This window comes from Papio anubis, chromosome 2, assembly GCF_008728515.1.
Source record: "Papio anubis isolate 15944 chromosome 2, Panubis1.0, whole genome shotgun sequence".
Taxonomy (NCBI): domain Eukaryota; kingdom Metazoa; phylum Chordata; class Mammalia; order Primates; family Cercopithecidae; genus Papio; species Papio anubis.
Genome location: NC_044977.1, coordinates 102062261 through 102081264, shown reverse-complemented (window position 1 = coordinate 102081264; position 19004 = coordinate 102062261). Strand labels below are relative to the sequence as shown.

General features: G+C 53.1%; 1 protein-coding gene across 4 annotated transcripts in view; it reads right to left on the bottom strand.

Moving 5' to 3' along the window:
• Positions 1-19004, bottom strand: part of SCN5A (sodium voltage-gated channel alpha subunit 5) — a 102305-nt gene that overhangs the window by 71734 nt on the left and 11567 nt on the right. For all 4 annotated transcript variants that reach the window (XM_009201170.4, XM_003894663.5, XM_009201169.4 and 1 more), the window contains exons 2-5: positions 13647-13971; positions 10922-11040; positions 2994-3083; positions 1459-1587 (exon numbers count right to left, since the gene is read on the bottom strand). In XM_009201170.4, coding sequence (XP_009199434.2) covers positions 1459-1587; positions 2994-3083; positions 10922-11040; positions 13647-13919 — 611 coding nt within the window. In that variant the 5' untranslated portion in view covers positions 13920-13971. The remainder of the gene's footprint in view (positions 1-1458; positions 1588-2993; positions 3084-10921; positions 11041-13646; positions 13972-19004) is intronic.

Here is a 19004-nt window from a genome sequence, read left to right as displayed (position 1 = left end):
GAGATTCTGATGCATTTTCCCACTACCAGGTTCTCCATCTAGTTTGAAAGTGCCCCATTCACCAGGGTATAGCTTCCCTCTTTGTCCTCTCTCCCCGACAGCATGGCTAAGCTCAGGGCTGCTCATGCCTGGGGTTAAAGGCTGTCTTCAACAGGTAGATTCAGGCATTCCAAGCATCCTAGAAAGTGAGAGCTGAACTAAGCTTCTGATACCACAGCACCCAACACTATCCTTTCACATGTTGGGAAACTGAGGGTTTGCAAGGGCAGGGGGTATGAGCCTTACCAGCTCTGCTCCTTGCTGAGGTACAGTGCTCAACCCTGCACACACTAGGTCCTCTGCTTCAGAAAGGCTTTTTTCTTTTTTCTCTTTTCTTGAGACAGTCTTGCTCTGTTGCCCAGGCTGGAGTGCAGTGATGTGATCACAGCTCACTGCATCCTTGACTTCACAGGCTCAAGTGATCCTCTCTCGCTTCAGCCTTCCGAGTAGCTGAGACTGCATGTGTGCGCCACAATGCCCAGCTAATTCTTGTGTTTTTCATAGACATGGGGTCTTGCTATGTTGCCCAGGCTAGTCTTCAGCTCAAGTAATCTGCTCACCTCGGCCTCCCAAAGTGCTGGAATTACAGGCGTGCACCACTGCACTCAGCCTTCAAAAAGGCTTTGATGGCTGAGCCTCTGATCACGACTTCTGCAGATGTCCCATCAGAACCCAGCATCTGTTCCCTGACACTTCCACGGTGGAGTGCAGCCTCAACACTGACCCCTCAGCAAGAGTTTCTCCTAGGCAAAGAGGCGGGGCCTTGGCCTGGGCTGCGGCAGGCCTGGGGTCACTTGCACTTTCTGGCAGGCTCCCTGTGTGTTCTTGGCATCAGTTTTCTCATCCATAAAATGGGCTAAGCCATCCCCATGTACCCTACTTCTCTGGCTGGTGTGAGGATTCACTGTATTGTGTCTGTCAGTGGCGGGTGCTTTAAAATGTGCCAAGCATTGAGTCTCTGGATGGAGCAAGCTGATGTGCTGGTGTGCCTGGTGCGAGTTCCTGGGGATGCTTAGTCACTTCTCCAGGCTCCTTCTCTTGACTGCAATTTCATTCTTAATCATCTTGAAATCCAGGTCACCATTTGCAGTGGGCCAGGGATTGAAATATTGTTTTCTCTTGGTGGAAAGGGCAGAGGATGCAAAACCAGAATCTTAATGGTGTCCCTGGAGCCCAGAGCTGCTGTGGAGCCCCAGGTGAGCCAGTAGGCCTGACCACCAAGGCCTGCCTGAGCCATCTCTCCCCACCAGGATGAGCTGAGGGCCTCCACCCTACCTTCCTCCAGCCTGTGTACAGAGCTGCATGTGGACTGCAGGGAGGAAGCCAGAAAGAGAGGGGTGGTCTGGGACCTGGGGTGTGCACACTGCACCCTAGTGTGGCCTGCATGGCATAGCACAGCATAGCAAACGAGATACTTACGCCATGACAATCACACTGAAGTCCAGCCAGTTCCATGGGTCCCGAAGGAAGGTGAACGCATGCAGGCAGAAGCCTCGAGCCAGAATCTTGACCAGAGACTCAAAGGTGTAAATGGCGGTGAAGGTGTACCTGGGCAGGAGAGGCCGATGGGGTTTCTCAGGGAGGTCTGAGCAGGCCAGGTTCTCCAGGTTCCCTACATGGTGCGAGCCCACACAGCTCCCTTCAACAGGGGCCATCAAACGGGGCTCTCTGCAATGCCCCCATGGTAGAGCTGGAGTTGGGGATGGAGCTTTGCTCTAAACATCTAGCTAATGAATCCATCGTCCAATTTGTTTATTTCATATTATCGTGTAACTGCCATGTGTCCATCTGAACTCTCTGTGTTCTTTCTCAGTTGTCTTGGTGGAAGAAGACCTCCTCCCAATCTCCTTACCCTAGCCCTGGGGGGCTGTGCGTCTAACAGGCATACAGTGGCCACAGGGTCTGTGCTATAGGACATATACATGGACCCTCCCCCCTGTTTGTGGGTCCTCAGCAGCTAGCAATGGGCCCAGTCAATCCTCAACTGCTTACAGGGTAGGTGGGTCCAGCTGTCCACCTTGGGCTTGAAGGGTGATGTTATAATGCATGGGGCTGGTGGGAGTTGGGGTGCTGTTCTCTCTGCCTAGGGCAGCCTGAAGAATCCAAAATGCCTGGATGCTAGGACTGGGGCCCCCAGGGCTGAAGCGGGATAGGACTGCATCCCAGGATTCAGAGCAGCTGCACGTACCAGCTGAGAGCACTGCTAGGATCTATGTGAACGTGGAGAACCACCAGGCAGGCTGCTTTGGGAAGAGAGGCTGCCCCAACATTCTGCTGGTCTCCTGAAAACTGCAGGCAAATGCAGTAAGCGCCTATCAAATCTGCTTAGAACCTCCAGGCAAGGTACTTTTGTTTGGGAAGAAAAGACCAGAAGCAGTTTCTGGAACTGTGCAAATGGTTATAGGAGGCAGGACTTGGGAAAAAAGGCAGCAGACTGTGTTACTGAAGTGGGGATAGCCCTGGGGCACCTCCTAGCTGTCCACTTCCTAGCTGCATGACATTAGGCCAGCTATTTCTCTAATTCTTAGTCTTATCTGTGGAATGGGGAAGGTGGCTGCCCCCACCCTACTGGGTGGCCATCAGGGTTAAAGGAGATGATGCTTACTGTTCTTATGACAGTGCCTGGCGTGTACAAAATGCTCAATAAATTATTATTATTTCAGAGCCTTCTCCAATGTCATCATTCCTCTTTAGGCAGAACAGGGAGAAACTCCCTGCTTTGCCAATCTGGAGAGCTTCCTCCCTAGAAGGCATGACTCAAATTAATGCCAGAAGTTGGCAGGACTGGGAGAGGCAAAAGAGGGTAGAAGCTGAGCCAAGGGCTGCCCCACCACCGCGGGTAAGTTCCTGGGCCTGGACACAGCCCCCTTCCAGGGCAGCTTCAGGAGCCATGGCATGGAATGGAAAGGAAGAGAGAGGGCCACGTGGAGAAGAGGCCCTGAAGATTTACTTACTCGACATACTTGGTCCAGGGTGGAGGGTCGTGCTGGGCCATGAACACGCAGTTGGTGAGGATGGTGCACATGATGAGCATGCTGAAGAGCGTGTGTGGGGTCAAGGAAAGCGAGCAGTGCAGGCCGGCCACGCCACCACTGCTGGGGGGTCCTGCCCCTGGGAGTCATCACTGCCAGGACAGTGCTACCACAGCAATAAACAGGGTCTCCAAGGAGACACATTGGGGCTGTGACCAGTCCATGCCAACCCCCCTCCACCCAGGCTGGTCTCTGTCCCTTCCCCGGCACTGGCAGCTGGCCCCCGGCCTGCTCCATGACACCTAATAGGCACCAGAGACCTGAAACCACACTGCTGGTAGGGTCTTGTGTGGAGGGAAGGCAGGAAAGGTGGGCCCTAGACCTCAAAGGCTTTTAACCGCAGTCAGGCAAGGGGCCCTGTCCTCAGTCACATAGGAGAGAAATGGGCATTTATAAATTGCTCCTCAGGGGAGGGCAAGGCCAGAGTGGCAGGGCTCTGAGTTCCCTCCCCCACTTCTAGGGGAGCAGCCCAGGCCAGGCTTTCTCTAGAAGTTCTCTCAGAATGCTCTGCTGCCAACCAACTGCACACCTGGCCAGGGCCTGCTACTCCTGGGGAGGCAGGGGACCGTTCCTCTGGCTGCTTCCTGCCTGTGTACCTACTCTTCAAGCTAGCCCTCTGCTCCACCTGGGAATCTCCTTCTCACCCTGCAGGAGCCCCTCAGCAGGACCCCACCCAACTCCCCAGCAGCCTGTCCTGCCTTTCTGGTAACACGGTGCTACCTCTGTGCCCTGCGGGGTTTGGGCACCCCTCTTTTAGCCATGGTGGCTCACTGAACGGCAATGTCCGTCTGTCTCCCATCACAAGGGAGTGCTTCCAATGCCAGAGCTGTGCTTCAGGTCGACTTGTGGGCTCTTGGCCTTGAACTGAACTACCCAGGCCTCCTCTGACCCTGACTCTGGCTACAATTCCTAGCTGCTGCTTCAGGCTAGACAAAGCTCTGACCACCCTCCTCCACCTCTGCCTCACTTCTGCAAGGCCTGCAGAGGAACAAAGGGGCAGACTCTGGGCCTCCTGTGGGCTTCACCACCCCTTGGGGCCTGGCCTAGAGCAGGGACACTGTGCTTCTCTCACAAATCCCTCCCCAGCCCCCAAGCACTCAACACCACGCCTGGCCTCAGCCCCGTGTGCACAGCTGCCAAACTGGTGATTCCTTCAGGCCGCCCAGGAGCTGCAGTAATTGAGCTCCAGGGACTGCCTCTTTCCTCCCTAGCATAGCTCCACCTCACCTGACGGGGAGGCCGGTGCAGTCAGACCACAGACCAGGCCAGGCTGCGGTGCCGACTGCCCCAGCTGGGGGCGGTGGGAAGGCCTCTCAGGAATCTAACCAGGTAGATGCCCTCCGTGCTGCCAGTCCTCTTCTAGGGAGTCAGGCAATCAGGAAATCAGCATCTCAAACCAGCCTCCAGTTTATAATTATCTAATTTCTCATCTGGGACGAGAGGGAATTAGGCTTTGGGAATCTCCCTTAGTCAAACGAGGACTGAGCCAACAGGACTGCTGGGCTCCAATGCCATGGTTCCAGGAAGACTTGGTTTCTCCCTGACCAGAAGGCATCACTTCAGGCCCTGGGGTCTCTCCATCAGTTTGGTATCTGCCCAGTCCTCTGTCTGTGTGAGGGTCTCCAGGGCCAGGCTTATGTCCCTCTCCAGCTTTCAAGGCAGGATCAGATAATCATCTCAGTATCAGTACGCTTTCTCCCTTACACACACACACACACACACACACACACACACACACAAACACATACTGCCCACACGCGGGCTATGTGCCAAGGCTTTCCTCACTGGGCGGACGGTTAACAAGCCCCCCAACCAGCCTTTATTCATCCCCACGGATCTACTGCTAAGCGTCTACTGAGGAGTCCAGGTGACTCCTAAAATATGCAAGCAATGATACCAAGAGTGAATATTTATTGAGCCCTTCCTAGGTACCAGAATTTGCTCTCCGTGTCCATCAGCTAATTCAATTTTCCCAACAACAATATGTGGTGCAGACTTTGTTTCCGTTTTAGGTGATGAGAAGACTGAGGCACAAAGAGGTTAAATTGAAGGTCACTGTGGTAGGTAGAATAACGCCCCTACCATCCCCAAGGTAGCCATGGATGAATCCCCGGAAACTGTGAATATGCTAATTTGTAGGACAAAATGAGACTGTGCAGACGTCATTAAATTAAGGATCTCCCGTGGCCTCCACGAGACAGGGTCTAGCTCTGTCACTGGGGCTGGAGTGCAATGGTATTATCATAGCTTACCACAGCCTTGAACTCTTAGACTCAAGAGATCCTCCCGCCTCAGCCTCCTGAGTAGCTAGGACTACAGATGCGCACTACCATAGCCAGCTAATTTTTAATTTTTTTTTTTTTTTTTTGTAGACACAATGTCTTACCACATTGCTTACGCTGGTCTTGAACTCCTGGGCTCAAGCAATCCTCCCACCTCGGCCACCCAAAGTGCTGAGATTACAAGTATCAGCCACTGCTCCTGGCCCTAAATTAAGGATCCTGAGGTGGGGAGATCATTCTGGCTTATCCAGGTAGACTCAGTGTAATCACAGGGGTCCTTTTAAGCGGAAGAGGGAGAGGCAGAGCTTTGTGACATGAAACTCAACCGGCCATTCCTGGCTTGATGATGAAAGGGGACCACAGACCAAGAATCCGGTGCAGCCTCCAGAGGCTGGAAAAGCCTCAGAAACACATTCTCCCCTAGAGCCTCCAAAAGGAGTGCAGCCCTGCCAACACCTTGAGTTTAGTCCAGCAAGAACCATTTTGGACCTCTGACTTCCAAAGTTGTAAGATGATAAATTTGCGTTGCTTTAAGCCACTGCATTGGTGGTAATTTGTTACAGCAGTCCTGGGAAAGTACTCCCGGTACGAAGCTGATCAATGGCTGAGCCAGCCCATACCCTGGCTCTCCTGATCTGGGCCCCACTCTGAGGCCCCATGCTGCACCACCTCTGCAAGATGACATTCAAGGCCACCTGGTCCACTCTCCTGCCTCCAGACTGGAGGGCCTGCATGAGTCACGCTGCTTCTGGCCCTCACGTGCCAAGCAGGTAAGCTATTCCATGCCTGGCCTCTGCCACCCATGGGGCGGTATGAAAACCAAACGAGGTAAAGAGCACCGTCGAATGTGGGGAGACTACCGTACAGGAAGGAGGAAATTCTTTGTTATTTGTAAGAGGAAATCCCACCTGAGCATGTGTATCTGGCTCTGAGTGGGAGCCAGGGGGGCAATGGAGCCATGTCCCCAAAACGCTCTGACATGGGATGTTATGAAAAAACCAGACAGGCCTCTGGCTGGGCTGGGCAGGAAGGCTTCCTGGAGGAGGCGTTTAGATAAGCACCAAGGCTGGCCAGGGTTGCTCTGGCAACCAGTCAGCCCAGTTGGTCATGGTGAAGCAGCGTGGGCTGAAGGCTGGGTGGTGGACTCCTCTCGGAGTCCAAGTCCCTCTAGGGGGACCACTCACAGCTCTCCTTAGAGTGGGGAACAGGCCCCACTGCAGGGAGCAGTGGTGTGAACAGGCTGCCTTGTACTACAGGACTTGGCTGGACCCAGACAGAGGTGAGTGAGAACTTGAACACCCAGACTCAGGGAAGAGCCAGGGCACACAGCCCTCTGAATCCCACCAGTCAGGGCCTGGGTCCCATGGTGGGCAATGACAGGAGCTATCTACCTGGGTTTTATCTTTTCCAGACACAGCAATGGCTTAGGGTGACGTGTAGCAAGCTCTTGTCTCTCTGCCACTTCACTGCTCAAAATCCTTGCCTGGTTCCCATGGCCTTGAGGACAGCACTTGCACAATTGTCAGTCCTTCTTCTGCATGTATGAGATCTCTTCCTTCCTAGACTGAGCCCCCGGTCCATATGACTCTGCCTAAAGCATACCCAGGTCCCCCATGGTGCCCAGCATGTAGCCAACACCAGAGAGATGAGTCAACTGAACTCCTGGCCGGGGCACACCTGTTTGCACTGCCTCGTAATTTCAGGCTGATGATTGAGCTGGTCCCTTGTGTGGGCTGAGGCAAAGGCCAGCTCTCCAGGTCTATGCTCAGCTGAACATCTTCAATCTTGTCATGTCATTGTCCCCAAACACCCACTCCGAGGCTCGTGATTAAAATGCCAGCAAGGACTGCCTGAGTTGTAGGGAATGCCTGACACTTGGGCTGCCTAAGTCTTCAGATCCCAGGGAGTTAAAACAACAACAACAACAACAACAACAAAAAACTCCCAAAGAAAAGGTAATTAACTGTGGAGGGGTGTTTTCATGTATTTGTGCTATTAAATCAACATGCGCACACACATACACACACGGACATGTGGTTTGATTGCCCATTTGAATCCGGTAGAGGAACGTGGGAGGATTTTGTGCACAGATCCTGTACAACCAGGAAGGCAATATGCTTCTTGGTGTGTGTGTGAGGCCTCTCTGAATGTGACTGCGGTAGGATATGGAGTTCAGTTGGTTTCTTTTATTTAACCCCAGCAGGAACACATTCTGCAGGATTATAACAAAAATACATACAAAAAATCATTCCACATGCCCATATTTACTTTTTGGTAACTTCCCAGAGACACACTGCAAGCATGGAGCCAAGAACAAAGCCAAGTGGAATCACCGCACACTTGCTGTAGTCTGTGAGCTCCTGGATCGTCATGAGTGAGCAGGTTTTCTCACCAGGCTGCATTCCTGTCCACTTTTAAGTTTGTCTTTGCCCCACTTACCCTTCCCAAAGGGCGTAGCACAGAACTTTGCACATATAGAACTTAGTAGATGTTTGAATGAGTATAAAAATTTAAGCAGAGCAAAAGTTCACCATTCAAAACATGAGATCTGATGTTCTTTAGAAATGCATAGTGACTGATAAGGGGCATGGAATTTCTTTTGGGGTGATGCAAATGTTCTGGAAGTAGATAGTGGTGATGGTTGCACAACCTTATGAATATACTAAAAACCACTGAACTGTGCACTTAAAAATGGTAAATTTTGGCTGGGTGCGGTGGCTCATGGCTGTAATCCCAGCACTTTGGGAGGCCGAGGCGGATGGATCACGAGGACAGGAGTTCAAGACCAGCCTAGCCAAGATGGTGAAACCCCATCTTCACTAAAAATACAAAAATCAGCTGGGTGTGGTGGCGAGTGCCTGTAATGCCAGCTACTTGGGAGGCTGAAGCAGGGAATCGCTTGAATCTGGGAGGCAGAGGTTGCAGTGAGCCGAGATTGCACCACTGCACTCCAGCCTGGGTGGCAGAGTGAGACTCCGTACCCCACTCCCAAAAAAAGAAAAAAAAGATAAATTTTATGGTATATGAAGTAGTATACCTCAAATTTTAAAAAACTTCATGGAGTGCTTATAGATTTCTAGGCCTCACACTGGTAATTCTGGTCTTTCCAGAGCTAAAAATTTGCATTTTTACAAACTTCCCAGGTGAGACTGAGGTGGCCCTCAGACTGGCATTTGGAAGCAACTGCCCTAGGGTGGCATGCACATGGGACCTTGCTAAAACACAGGTTCTGGGGTGAGGCTCCAGATTTGGCCACTCCTATAACATCCTGGTGAAGCTAATGCTACTGGTCCACACACCACACTCAATGTCAAGGCTCAACAGTGTTGCAGAGGGGCTGCTCCCAAACCCCACAAATCTAGACCTCTTCTTCCCCCCAGTGCCCACTGAGCCCACCAAGTGGCGCTGTCGAGGTCCAGCAATGTGCTCCCATCCCCAGGCAGCAGCAGTGTCAAGGCAGTCACTGGGAACCCAGTACAGGTCCTCACTGATGCTCGACACTTCCCTGGGGCAGCTGTCCTGGGGGATGGAGGCTGGCTCCAAGCCCTCAGGGCCAGTTTTTCCAGGTGGAAGCAGCACCTCACAGCCTCAGAGCCATTGCTCAATGGACACTCTGGCCAGGCTGGGCACTCGAGGGCCCCCCACTCCCTCCCTTGCCCACCTGCCTCCCTGACCTTTTATTTCCCTCAAGACCCAGCTCAGCCCCTTGCAGGAGTCCTGGAGCTTCTGCTACATCCCTGAGGGCTTCTGTGGCTGCCAAACAGTACTGGGTTGGTTAGATACCTGGAGGAGAAGCCCCAGGTGAGAGCTGGAGGATGCTTTTAGAGAGGCCACGCCCCTGGAGTGAGGCCGGAGACAGGCTCAGAGCAAGAAAAGCTGGCTTTTCCTCCTCCTGCTGCTCTGTTCTTCTTACCAGGCTGTGACCACACTCTGGCAGAAATGATAACTATTTGCAATGCTGCCTTATTACTTTTAGGGGACGATAAAATTGCCAAGGGCCCAGACAGGTCTTATTTGGCTCGATACCCCAGCGTGTCCAGCAAACAGTCTGACACCTACAGGAAACTCAGGATGGCTCAAGACGAAATCTACACACTTGCCCACACTTGCCCCACAGAATAAGATGCAGCTGTGAATGGCAGGCTGCCCACGACACACGATCCCTCTCCACAGAGTCTGCCTCCCACCTTGCTCATGCCACAGCCATGGTTTGCATGTGGGGTTGTCTCAGGAACCCCACCAGGAAGGCAAGGGTGGGCCGGAGGAGAGCAGACAGTGGTTGGAAGCAAGCATGCATTTTACTGCACATCTGCATGCAGACACTACTTGCTGTGCATGCCCCTCCAATGAACCCCTGGGGTCAGGATCAGGCACTGGGAACAGGTGGGAAGAAAGTGGAGCCATAGGAGGAGCATCCCCCATCCCTGCCCCAACAGGAAAAGCTCCTGACCTGCTAGCCTCAGTCCCAGTTACTTAGTCCCTCATTAGGTATCTGTAATCCTGATGCCTCCTACCTTGGCTGGAGGTTAGTGAGTGAAGTCTTTGTCTTGGCCTCAAAGAAGTCCATTCAGAGAGGGGGCTGAAGGGGACCTTGAGGAGCTCTGTGGGGCCAGCCCACTAGACCCACAGTCAGTCGCACTGCTGAGCCTAGCAGCATCACTTAAATGAACAGCAGGGCCACCTGCACGCGTGCACTCACCCCGGTTGCCACTGGCCAAAGGGAGGCCTGCCCAGGCCCTCGCAGTGAAACACTCATGCCTCTGACTCTGCAGCTGGCACTGTCCTCCTGGAAGACTCCATCTATGGGGCCCCTTCTCTGAAGTCCAGAGAACAGAGTGATTAGGTGCTGGCGCCCCATGCAGTGTGCTGCCCAAATGACGCCCCTCTCAGGCCCAAGCCCAGTAAGTCCCTCATTACGCTGCATCACTCCAATGGCTCTCCTCTGCAGGCTGGAGCTTTTTTCAGCTGTGGTTTATATAATTTAATGTTAACCAGAGTTCTCTGTGATACTCTGAAACTGCAAACATTTTGTCAACGCCTAATCAAAAAGCAAGTGTTGCCGCCCTCGAAAGATGCCCACATGTGAATAAACTGGAGGCCTCTTTATTGGGAAATGAGTTTTCCTTGGCTGAGTTCTGGTGACCTGCTCGAAGATCCCTGCAAGTGGGTGGGGAGAAGGATGGCCCAAGGGGGTGTGGTGGGAAGGGACATTTGGAGCCAATATCAGAGCCTGACAGATGCCATTTATTCTGGGATCCTCAGTAGCTTAGCTTCTAGAATGTTCTCCTGAAGAATCAGAAGAGGGTTTCTCAAACTTTCACGTGCCCAAGAATCCCCTGGGGATCAAATGCAAATGCAGATGCTGACTTGGCAGGTCTGGAGGAGGGTCAGAGGTTTTTCATTTCCAACCAGCTCCCAGGTCATGACCATGTGTTTGTCTTAGGACCAGCAGGGAATCAGCACCACTCTCCTAAACTAGAATGCAGGTGGGCTGGGGGCAGCACCCCGTGCACATCCCCAGTGTGGGCCCCCAGGGGGTACTCAGCAGGTATTAACTGCAAAGGATATGAGTGAACCAGAATCTTCACAGCCGCTCTCCGGATGGGGTGGAAGGGACTGAGGACATACAAGGCGTTGGTGGCACTGAACCGGAAGATGGTCTTGCCTTTATTCAGTACGATGAAAGTCTGGGGACAGACAGTAGCATTAGGCCCTTGTGTAGAAAGGCTTTTGGGGGCAGCTTTTGGCTCAGAGCCCTTGGACTGTGGCTGAGGGGTGGGGTGGGAGGAGGAGGAGAGGGACTGAGGGAGGAGACGGGGACGGGCGGCTGCCAGCACATTTGGCAGGTCAGTGGACTCACTGCCTTGCTCACGGGTGGAAGTGAGGGAGGTCTCAGGGGAATGTCAGTTTGGTTGAGATTTAGTTTCAAAATTATAGTCACAAAAAGAAGGGATCTTTTCCAGTCCTTGCCCAGCTGTTGTCACAGCAGAGGCTCAGCAGATCTGGGGATGCCTCCTCCCTCCCCTTCTCCCTTAGCTGACCCCTCCTCAGCCTGTGTGGGGTCCCCACCAGGCCCACTGGGAGGGAGGACGTGACAGGGGAGCTGGGTCAGCAGGGAGGACTTACAGGTGAGGAGAAGAGAAAAGGAAAATGCAGAAGCAGTCCCCCGAGAGCTTTTCTTGGGACCCTGTCTCCTGGAGTCTGGGACAAATGTCAGCCCCATCCCACAGGACACAGCCTACTGCCTCCCTCCAGGGGATCATGAACAGCAATGCAACCCCTCCCTGAGCTTCTGGAAGATCCTTTCTACACAGCACAATGGGGCCCAGGAGCGGACAACGAGAGCTGAATGCTGAGACATGTGCACATCAGGTGCCCAAGCAGCCCTTGAGGACAGCGGTGCCTCCCCACCTGCCCCGGTGTGTGGTGGTCACAGCTCTGTGGCCTCACAGAGGTCTAGGGGAATATCACAACCTGACATTCCCCTGAGACCTCCCTCACCTCCACCCATGGGCAAGGCAGTGAGTCCACTGGCCTGCCGAATGAGCTGGTGGGACAAGGTTCTACCTAATCTGGTCTGGAGAGATAAGCTGACCACATAGATTAGGACCAAAAGTTCTGCTGTGGTGCCTCCATTGCCTTGGGAGGCTGCAGGCAGTGTGGCCAGGGATCAGCAAGTGGAAACAGCAAGTGAGAGGCCGGGATCATCCCTGGAGCCGCTATTCAAGCATTCCCAGACCCAAGGCCAGAAGAGATGGTGCCCCTGACCCCTCACATGCTCAGCTGCCACCAGCCCCCAAAAGCCCAGCCCAGTCTTGACCTCAACCTCAGTCGGGTCCACCTGCCGTGGAGCCTGCCTGTCCCAGCTAACTTCAGCCTAATTGCCACTCATCCTCTCCCCATAACCTTGACTTACTCCCAGCTATGGCCTTAACCCCAACCCCAATTCCTACTTCCATCTCTCACCAACCATGACCTAGGCCTGCCCACCTTGACTAAGCCCATCTTCCAGCCTCACTCTGACCCCAGCTGTGGCCCCAACCTTGCCTGGACTTCACTGGAGTCACTTGTACCAAGGGAAAGTTCAGCTGGGGGCTTGGGAGCAGGACCAAGTTCAAGGCCTCCTCCCCCACCTGTTTATGTGGACTGGGTGGGCTTTTACTTCACACACACACCCACTCACACATCCAATGCACGCATGCACACCCAAAGATGCACCCTAGGCTCATCCCCAGGCGCTTGGTCTTAAACCACAGTCACACACCCTTGCAGTCACATTCTTGCACTGGCCACACCAGCCCTGTCTGACCCCCACGAGCTTCCTCAGCCTGGTGCTGACTGCAGTACTGTGCCTGGCCACTGTCTTCCTTGTACTCAGCCTTCTGGGAAAAAGACCTCCCCCAAATTCAAATCCACCTTCCTCTGGAAGTAAGGCCCAGAAGCGTGGGCAGCTTGGAGACCAAGCCTCTGCAGGAGTTCTGTATGTGGTAGGGTGCAGGGCTGGGGCACAAACGGACCTGAGATCTGGAGGAGGGAGGCCAGGCAGGGGATTCAGACAGGGGCAGTTACCTCTTGGGTCGGAGCCATGCTAGGAGGAAGCCTGAGTCTCCCTGCCCTAGTGGACAAAAGCCACTTCCCTTCCCTATGATCAGAAGGGACAATGGCAGAATGTCACACGCCACCCTCCTCCAAAAATCCCCCAGTGATCACTGCCCTCTCCATCCCTCTTAGATTTTCCACTGGTCTTCCTGGTCCCGTTGCCAGCTCTCAAAGCTCAGGAAACTGCTGCTGTGGCTGTGGCCTGAGCCAGTCAGCGTAACCATGCATAGTTCGTGGGTGTGGGGACTACATGCTGTCCCCAGTAGGGAGAAGGGACCACGTGCTATGCTTTGTGGCCCAAACTCAGGCAGGGCCCAAACGCAGGCCAGAACTCAGGGCTTGACTCCAATTCACACACACACCACACAACGGGGAGGAGTCCTTCAGGGGTGAAAATCTAACCACAGGTAATTCCCAAAGAAGGTAGTCACAGGAGGCATGTTTTCCCTGAGGCTACCCTCTCTTCTTCATGACACCAAACCAGCATCTCAGGCTGCATAATTCCTGTCTTTTATTCCCGAATTCCAAAATTAAGGTGGTTGGAATACAGATCCCCAGTGACTCATTCCCCCAAAGCCTGGTGAGCCCCCCTAAACAGAGCCCCATATGCAGGCCAGGCCCTCTTTCCTCTCTGCTCCATTGACAAGGGAGTTGCACAGAAGGGTAGGCAGGGCTGGAGGTGGGTGGTAGTCACCTTTTGGGTGCTATAGAAGGGGTCCAGGTCCTCCAGGGGCTCTCCGATGAGCTCTCGGGGTGGATTGCCATAGAGATCTGGCAGCTTTTTGGAGGCCTGCAGGTCCAGCTGGGGCCGGGGAGCCTCCTCCTCAGGCAGCCCCTCTCGGCTCTCCTGCAAAGTGGTTGAGCCGCGGGCTTGCTTCTCCGCCATGCGCTTCTCGATGGCTGCCAGGGACTCCCGTGTGAACCTGCGGAAGCTGCTGGTGCCCCGAGGTAATAGGAAGTTTGCCATCTTCTCATCCTGCTTCTGGGCACAGGCTCTCCTCACGTTGCCTGCGGGGAAGCTGGAAGACACAGACAATGGGCCTGATGCTATGCCCAGGGACAGAGGGCAGGGTGGGCAGACCTCCTGGGGGTGGCTGTGCTGATGGAGGGAGGGACACCATCTGCAGAGAGGCTCCAGACCCCAGGATGCCAACAACTCCACAGGCACACCTGGGCAACACTGGCGTGGGTAAACCCAAAGCCCCCCAGGCTACGGGGCACACATGTGGACAGGCAGCAGGGTCACCTCCTCTTTCCCCTCCTAACAAGCATGTCTGAATTCAAGCAGGCAAGAGTGACTGTGTCATCCAAGCACCTTCTTTTTGTCCCATTCCACACAAGAGGAAACACTTGCATCTTTTGGTTTCTTAGCTGTCATCACTTGAGACATTTCTCAGCTTGGAGTTGTCATCCAGATGTTGGCACCCTGGTGTACACAGCTGTGGTGGAGCCCCTGCGGAGAGGCTCCCAAGGAAATCCCCAGGGTGCAGAAACCTTCCGAAACAATCTGGCTCAAAAAATGGGCAATGCCTCCCTTGCCCATCTGAGCTATTTCCCTTCCTTGGAAAGGTTAAAATTAGCCTGGCACTTTAGGTAACTTGAACTTCAGGTAACTCTGCCTTCCATCTCCCCTATCCCTTTTAAAAATACATACATGCTTACAGATTTTGTAATAACCAAATAAAATTCTAGCAATAAATTGAATCATATTGCAAACAAAGAAAAAAAGGGAAGAGCTGATGGAGTATCTCTGGCTCCTCACACTGCTCCTTGCTCCCCTCCTCCCAAATGAGAACAAATGAATGCTGATCCCAAGTGACAGCAGAACCGGAAAACGGTGACCACTCATCAGCAAGGACATCCAGCCGGCACATGCATGTGACGCCAAACCGGGAGAATGTGGCCCCTGGTGGCCTCAAACAATCCAGAACCTGGTGTGAACACACTCTGCCTATGACACCGAGGCAAAAGAATGCAGCCCCAACTGCCCCACCAAAACAGGATGTGGTCAGAACAGCTCCTGACTGTGACACCAAGCCGGCAGGCTGCATCGCTAATGACCACATCAAACCGGGGAATGGTGGGCACCCGTTCAAGAGGGCACGGTGGACACCTGTTGGACATCTCTGCCAGAACAAAATCCTTTTCCCTCGCGAGGGTCAGCTTTGCCTTGATCTTACTCCTGCAAAACACGTCACTGATGACCCCAATGAGCTGCTGCCGTAGCAACCCCTGCACATGGCCGCCAAAGGGCCTGGACTTTGGGGCCGCAGCCCTGAGCCCTGGATTGCTGTGAAGAAGGCACCTGGCCAAGAGACAGGTAAACGGTGAGCGAACACAACACACTCAGACCTCACAAGGGCGCCTCTGGTCCCTGGGGAAGTGTGGATTGAAATTTGTGAAGGGAGGCAGGACAGAGGTCCCAGGACTCGCACGTGAAGAGCCACTCTATGTCTTTTTCTTGTTTCATTCAAGTAAAGTTAAAGGAACATCTTTGTTAAAAATAGCAAGTGAGGGAGTAGGTTTCCACTCTATAAAAGCATTTTCCTGTCTCCCTTCCATCTTTGTGTGAACAGACAGACATCCGTAACACTCATCAACGCATGTGAGTGAGGACTTCTTTTTCTTAGCTTGTGGAAATTTGGTTAATTTTAAACTATTTTCTTTATACTTGTCTTCACTGCTTGAATTCTTTAAAATGAGCTTGCATTATTTTTACAGAAACAATAAAACTCATTCGTCTTTTTATTTTAAAAATAAAAAAAAAAAGTCTGGATGACAGCAGCTTCTTACAGGGCAACCCTCCCCGCTATGAGCAATCAGTTCCATAAATTGGGAAGCCACCTCTTTTGCTTAGACTGACTTCCTAAAAATAGTGTTCTCTGTCTCACTGTATCCATCTGTGTCCATATGCCTGCAAGGGTTGTGGGGACACATGCACGCCCATGGATCTGCAGAGGCTCACTGGTACACACTGGCAAGGGTTTGTGTGTGAGAGAGAGAGGGAGTGCGCCTGTGCGGGTGCAAGCTGACACCTGCACATACGTCTGTTCCAGTAAAGGTGTGTTTTTAATTTGTATTAAACAAAGGATTCACGCAGTTACGTGCACATAAGTGTACAGATGGATGAATTTCCACAAACGGAACACACCTGGTAACCAGCACCCAGAAAAAGAGATAAAATGCTCCCAGTCTCTCAGACTTACGCTGCCCTCCAGTCACTAAACACCCTCCTTTGCCCAGGGAACCACTCTCCTCGCTGCTAATGGCATAGATTAGTTTTGCCTGTCTATGTATTAATAGTTCAGGGGGCCCTTCTTAACAGACTCCGTGAAGGGGTGGTGGAGAGATTTAGGGGAGAAATCACATCTCCTTCTCATTAACCTCTCATTCAAATTGACCATTTCCTTCAGTTGTGAATGTAGGCAACAAAGCAGAAATTGTGACCAAAAGAAACTGCAGATATTTCCCTGTCGTGTTACAGTTGCTGCTGGCCTCTCAAATAACATTAATACTCACCACGACTTCAAAATTATAGCACTTAGATTTGCTGCTAGATCTTAATATTTAAAACATGAATAAAGACATATACTATCTATCAAAAATTGGTTTCTGTGTTCTGATAGCTGTATTTCAATATAAGTGGTTTCCTTTTAAATCCTATGTGTTTTCTTTTGTCTCAAAATATGTGCTTCTGAGATGGGCTTCATTCAACTGGTAGAGGAAGGTTAAGATCCTGGCTTGGTCCTTGCTCAGATGCTGACCGTGGGGTCCCCTCCTCTGTACCTTAGCTTCTCATCTGTAAAGAAGGATGAGGCGAGCCTCCAAGTCCTTTCTGGGATTCTATAACGCTCTTTATCGTGAGTGGTTTCAGCCACTACCCTGGCCTCTGGCTCTGACTTACCTGGACTTTGTGTCATTTCCGGGTGTGGATTGGGACCCCAGTCTGCCCCACCCTTGGACCTGAGAAATTCCGTTCTGAGTCTTGCAGTGGCCCTGTGGGATGGACGAAGACCAGAGAGGCAGATGTCCTATGTCCAAGCACTTCCATAACCTCTCCAATCTTCTCCATCCAAGGCCTGGTGAAGAAACCCTAGGTCCTAAGGAAGATCCTATCCCGGCTGGCCTCCAGCAGAGCATCCACCCCCTCGGGGCCCTGGCCTGGGAGGGGTATAGTCTGTCCAGGGGAGCTGCCGAAACCAGATTCCAGATGAAGCTCTCTGCTGTAGCAGCTGGGCAGCCTCATGTTCCAAAGTAAACCTACCAAGAGTGTCCTTTGTCTCTGGGGCCCCCAGGCAGCTCCTGGTGGGTGGGTGGGATCTGCTTTCTCCCTTGTTCTCCAGCCACCTGCACCTGGCTCCAGCCCTGCCCTTCCTTTAGCAGCTCAGGGCCCACGCCCTGCTGTGGCCAAGCCTGGCTGAGTCCTGGCTGCAGGGTTTCCGGTGCTGCCAGGGTGAAGAGGGCTCAGGGGTGGTCTGAGGATGCTCTGTGCTCAGGTTCAGCCACACCTCTCAGGCCTAGGATGTCAGGCCTGCAGATTTCAGAACCCATCCCCTGGCTGTGGAAGGTTGCAGGGGAAAGTAGGTAAGCAGGGGCCCCTGGTCTTGGTCTCACATAGCCCCAGCGTTTGGGGAAGCTGGACCTGGCTTGATTGTAAGACCACAGTCGCTCATCCCCTAGATGCCAGCACCTCATGATTCTCCACCCCCCAGGACAGCTGCTCCATATGCATCAGCTTGGCCATCTGCACCAGCCCTACCGCAGCTCATCAGGCTGGGACTGCTCCATCCGGCTATGCACTCTTCCCGGGCCAGGCTTCCCTGTCCCTTGGGCTTCACTCTAGAGCCCCACCCCCAACTCCATCCTGCCCCAGGTTCATCAGCTTCTGGAACTGGATGCATCCCTCCCTGCATCCGGAAGGTTCCTGAGAGCACAAGATGGGAGCAGACTGTGAATCTTCCTTTCCAGACTGGCTCCTCCTGGCACCCTTTCTTCTGGCACTGGCCACAAGCTTCCAACCCTCACCCAACATCACTGCCCTGGGACAGGCCTCCTTGCCCCTGCTTGGACCATGGCAGTGCCTCCCTCTATCCTTCTATCCCACACATGCAGCCCCCTGCTCCTAGATTTAGACATTCTCCAACATTCTGTGTGCCCTGAGTGACGCCAGAGTCACCTCCTGCTCTCTTCTCCACTCCACCTCCTCCAGGACACCTCTCCTGACTGCCCACTCACCCAAACTGACTCGTTCCTGTGTGCCCCCTCACCCAGCTCTGGCCCCTTCCTGGCCTCTGCTGGTTACTGACAGGCCCTGTAGTACGTGTATTCACCTCAAGGTAGAGATGCTGCACAGGGAGAATATTCACTGTTCACACCAGAAACTAGACCTCCCTGCACTGTTTTCTCAACTGGCTTTCCTGAAGGAGGGTTTTCTGAATGCAAAGGCACACAGCTGGTGCTCAATCAGCAATGGTGCCACTGCTATGACATGGACACAACAGCCAGGCAGGTAGAGTGCAGCTGTAGGCACTGTTTGAGGTGGGAGATGGATGTGGGGTGAACTACTTGTCCCGGTTTACATGGGACTTTCCTCATTTTGGCAGTGAAATTTCTGCACCTTGGGACACCCCCAGTCCTGGACAAACCAGGGTAGCTGGTCACCCTGGGGAGCCTTCCCTTTCCTTGCAGCCCCTCCCTATTCACTCCCCTCCCTGATCCCAAAGGAAAGCACACTTCAACCTCCTGAGTCACGTCTGGCATTTTGGTCTCCTTGGAATCGGAGCCTCTGGAACACAGCATGCAAAGAATATTCTTTGCCACGTAAATTTATGCAAAGCATTGTGTGGAAGTGGTTCCCAGGCTTCCTAGAAAATCTCTGTGGGATTCCTCCACTCTGTGCTCCTCTCTCCTGCCCTGCAGCTGGGGTGACCTTGGGCTGGAGCACCCAGCACCTAGGGTTTGCAGTCTCACCAACCCCAGAACACAGTGCAGCTTTGCCCGGCCACAGGGCACTCCCCTTCTGCCTGCCCCTCAGTGCTAAAGAAGAGGCTCA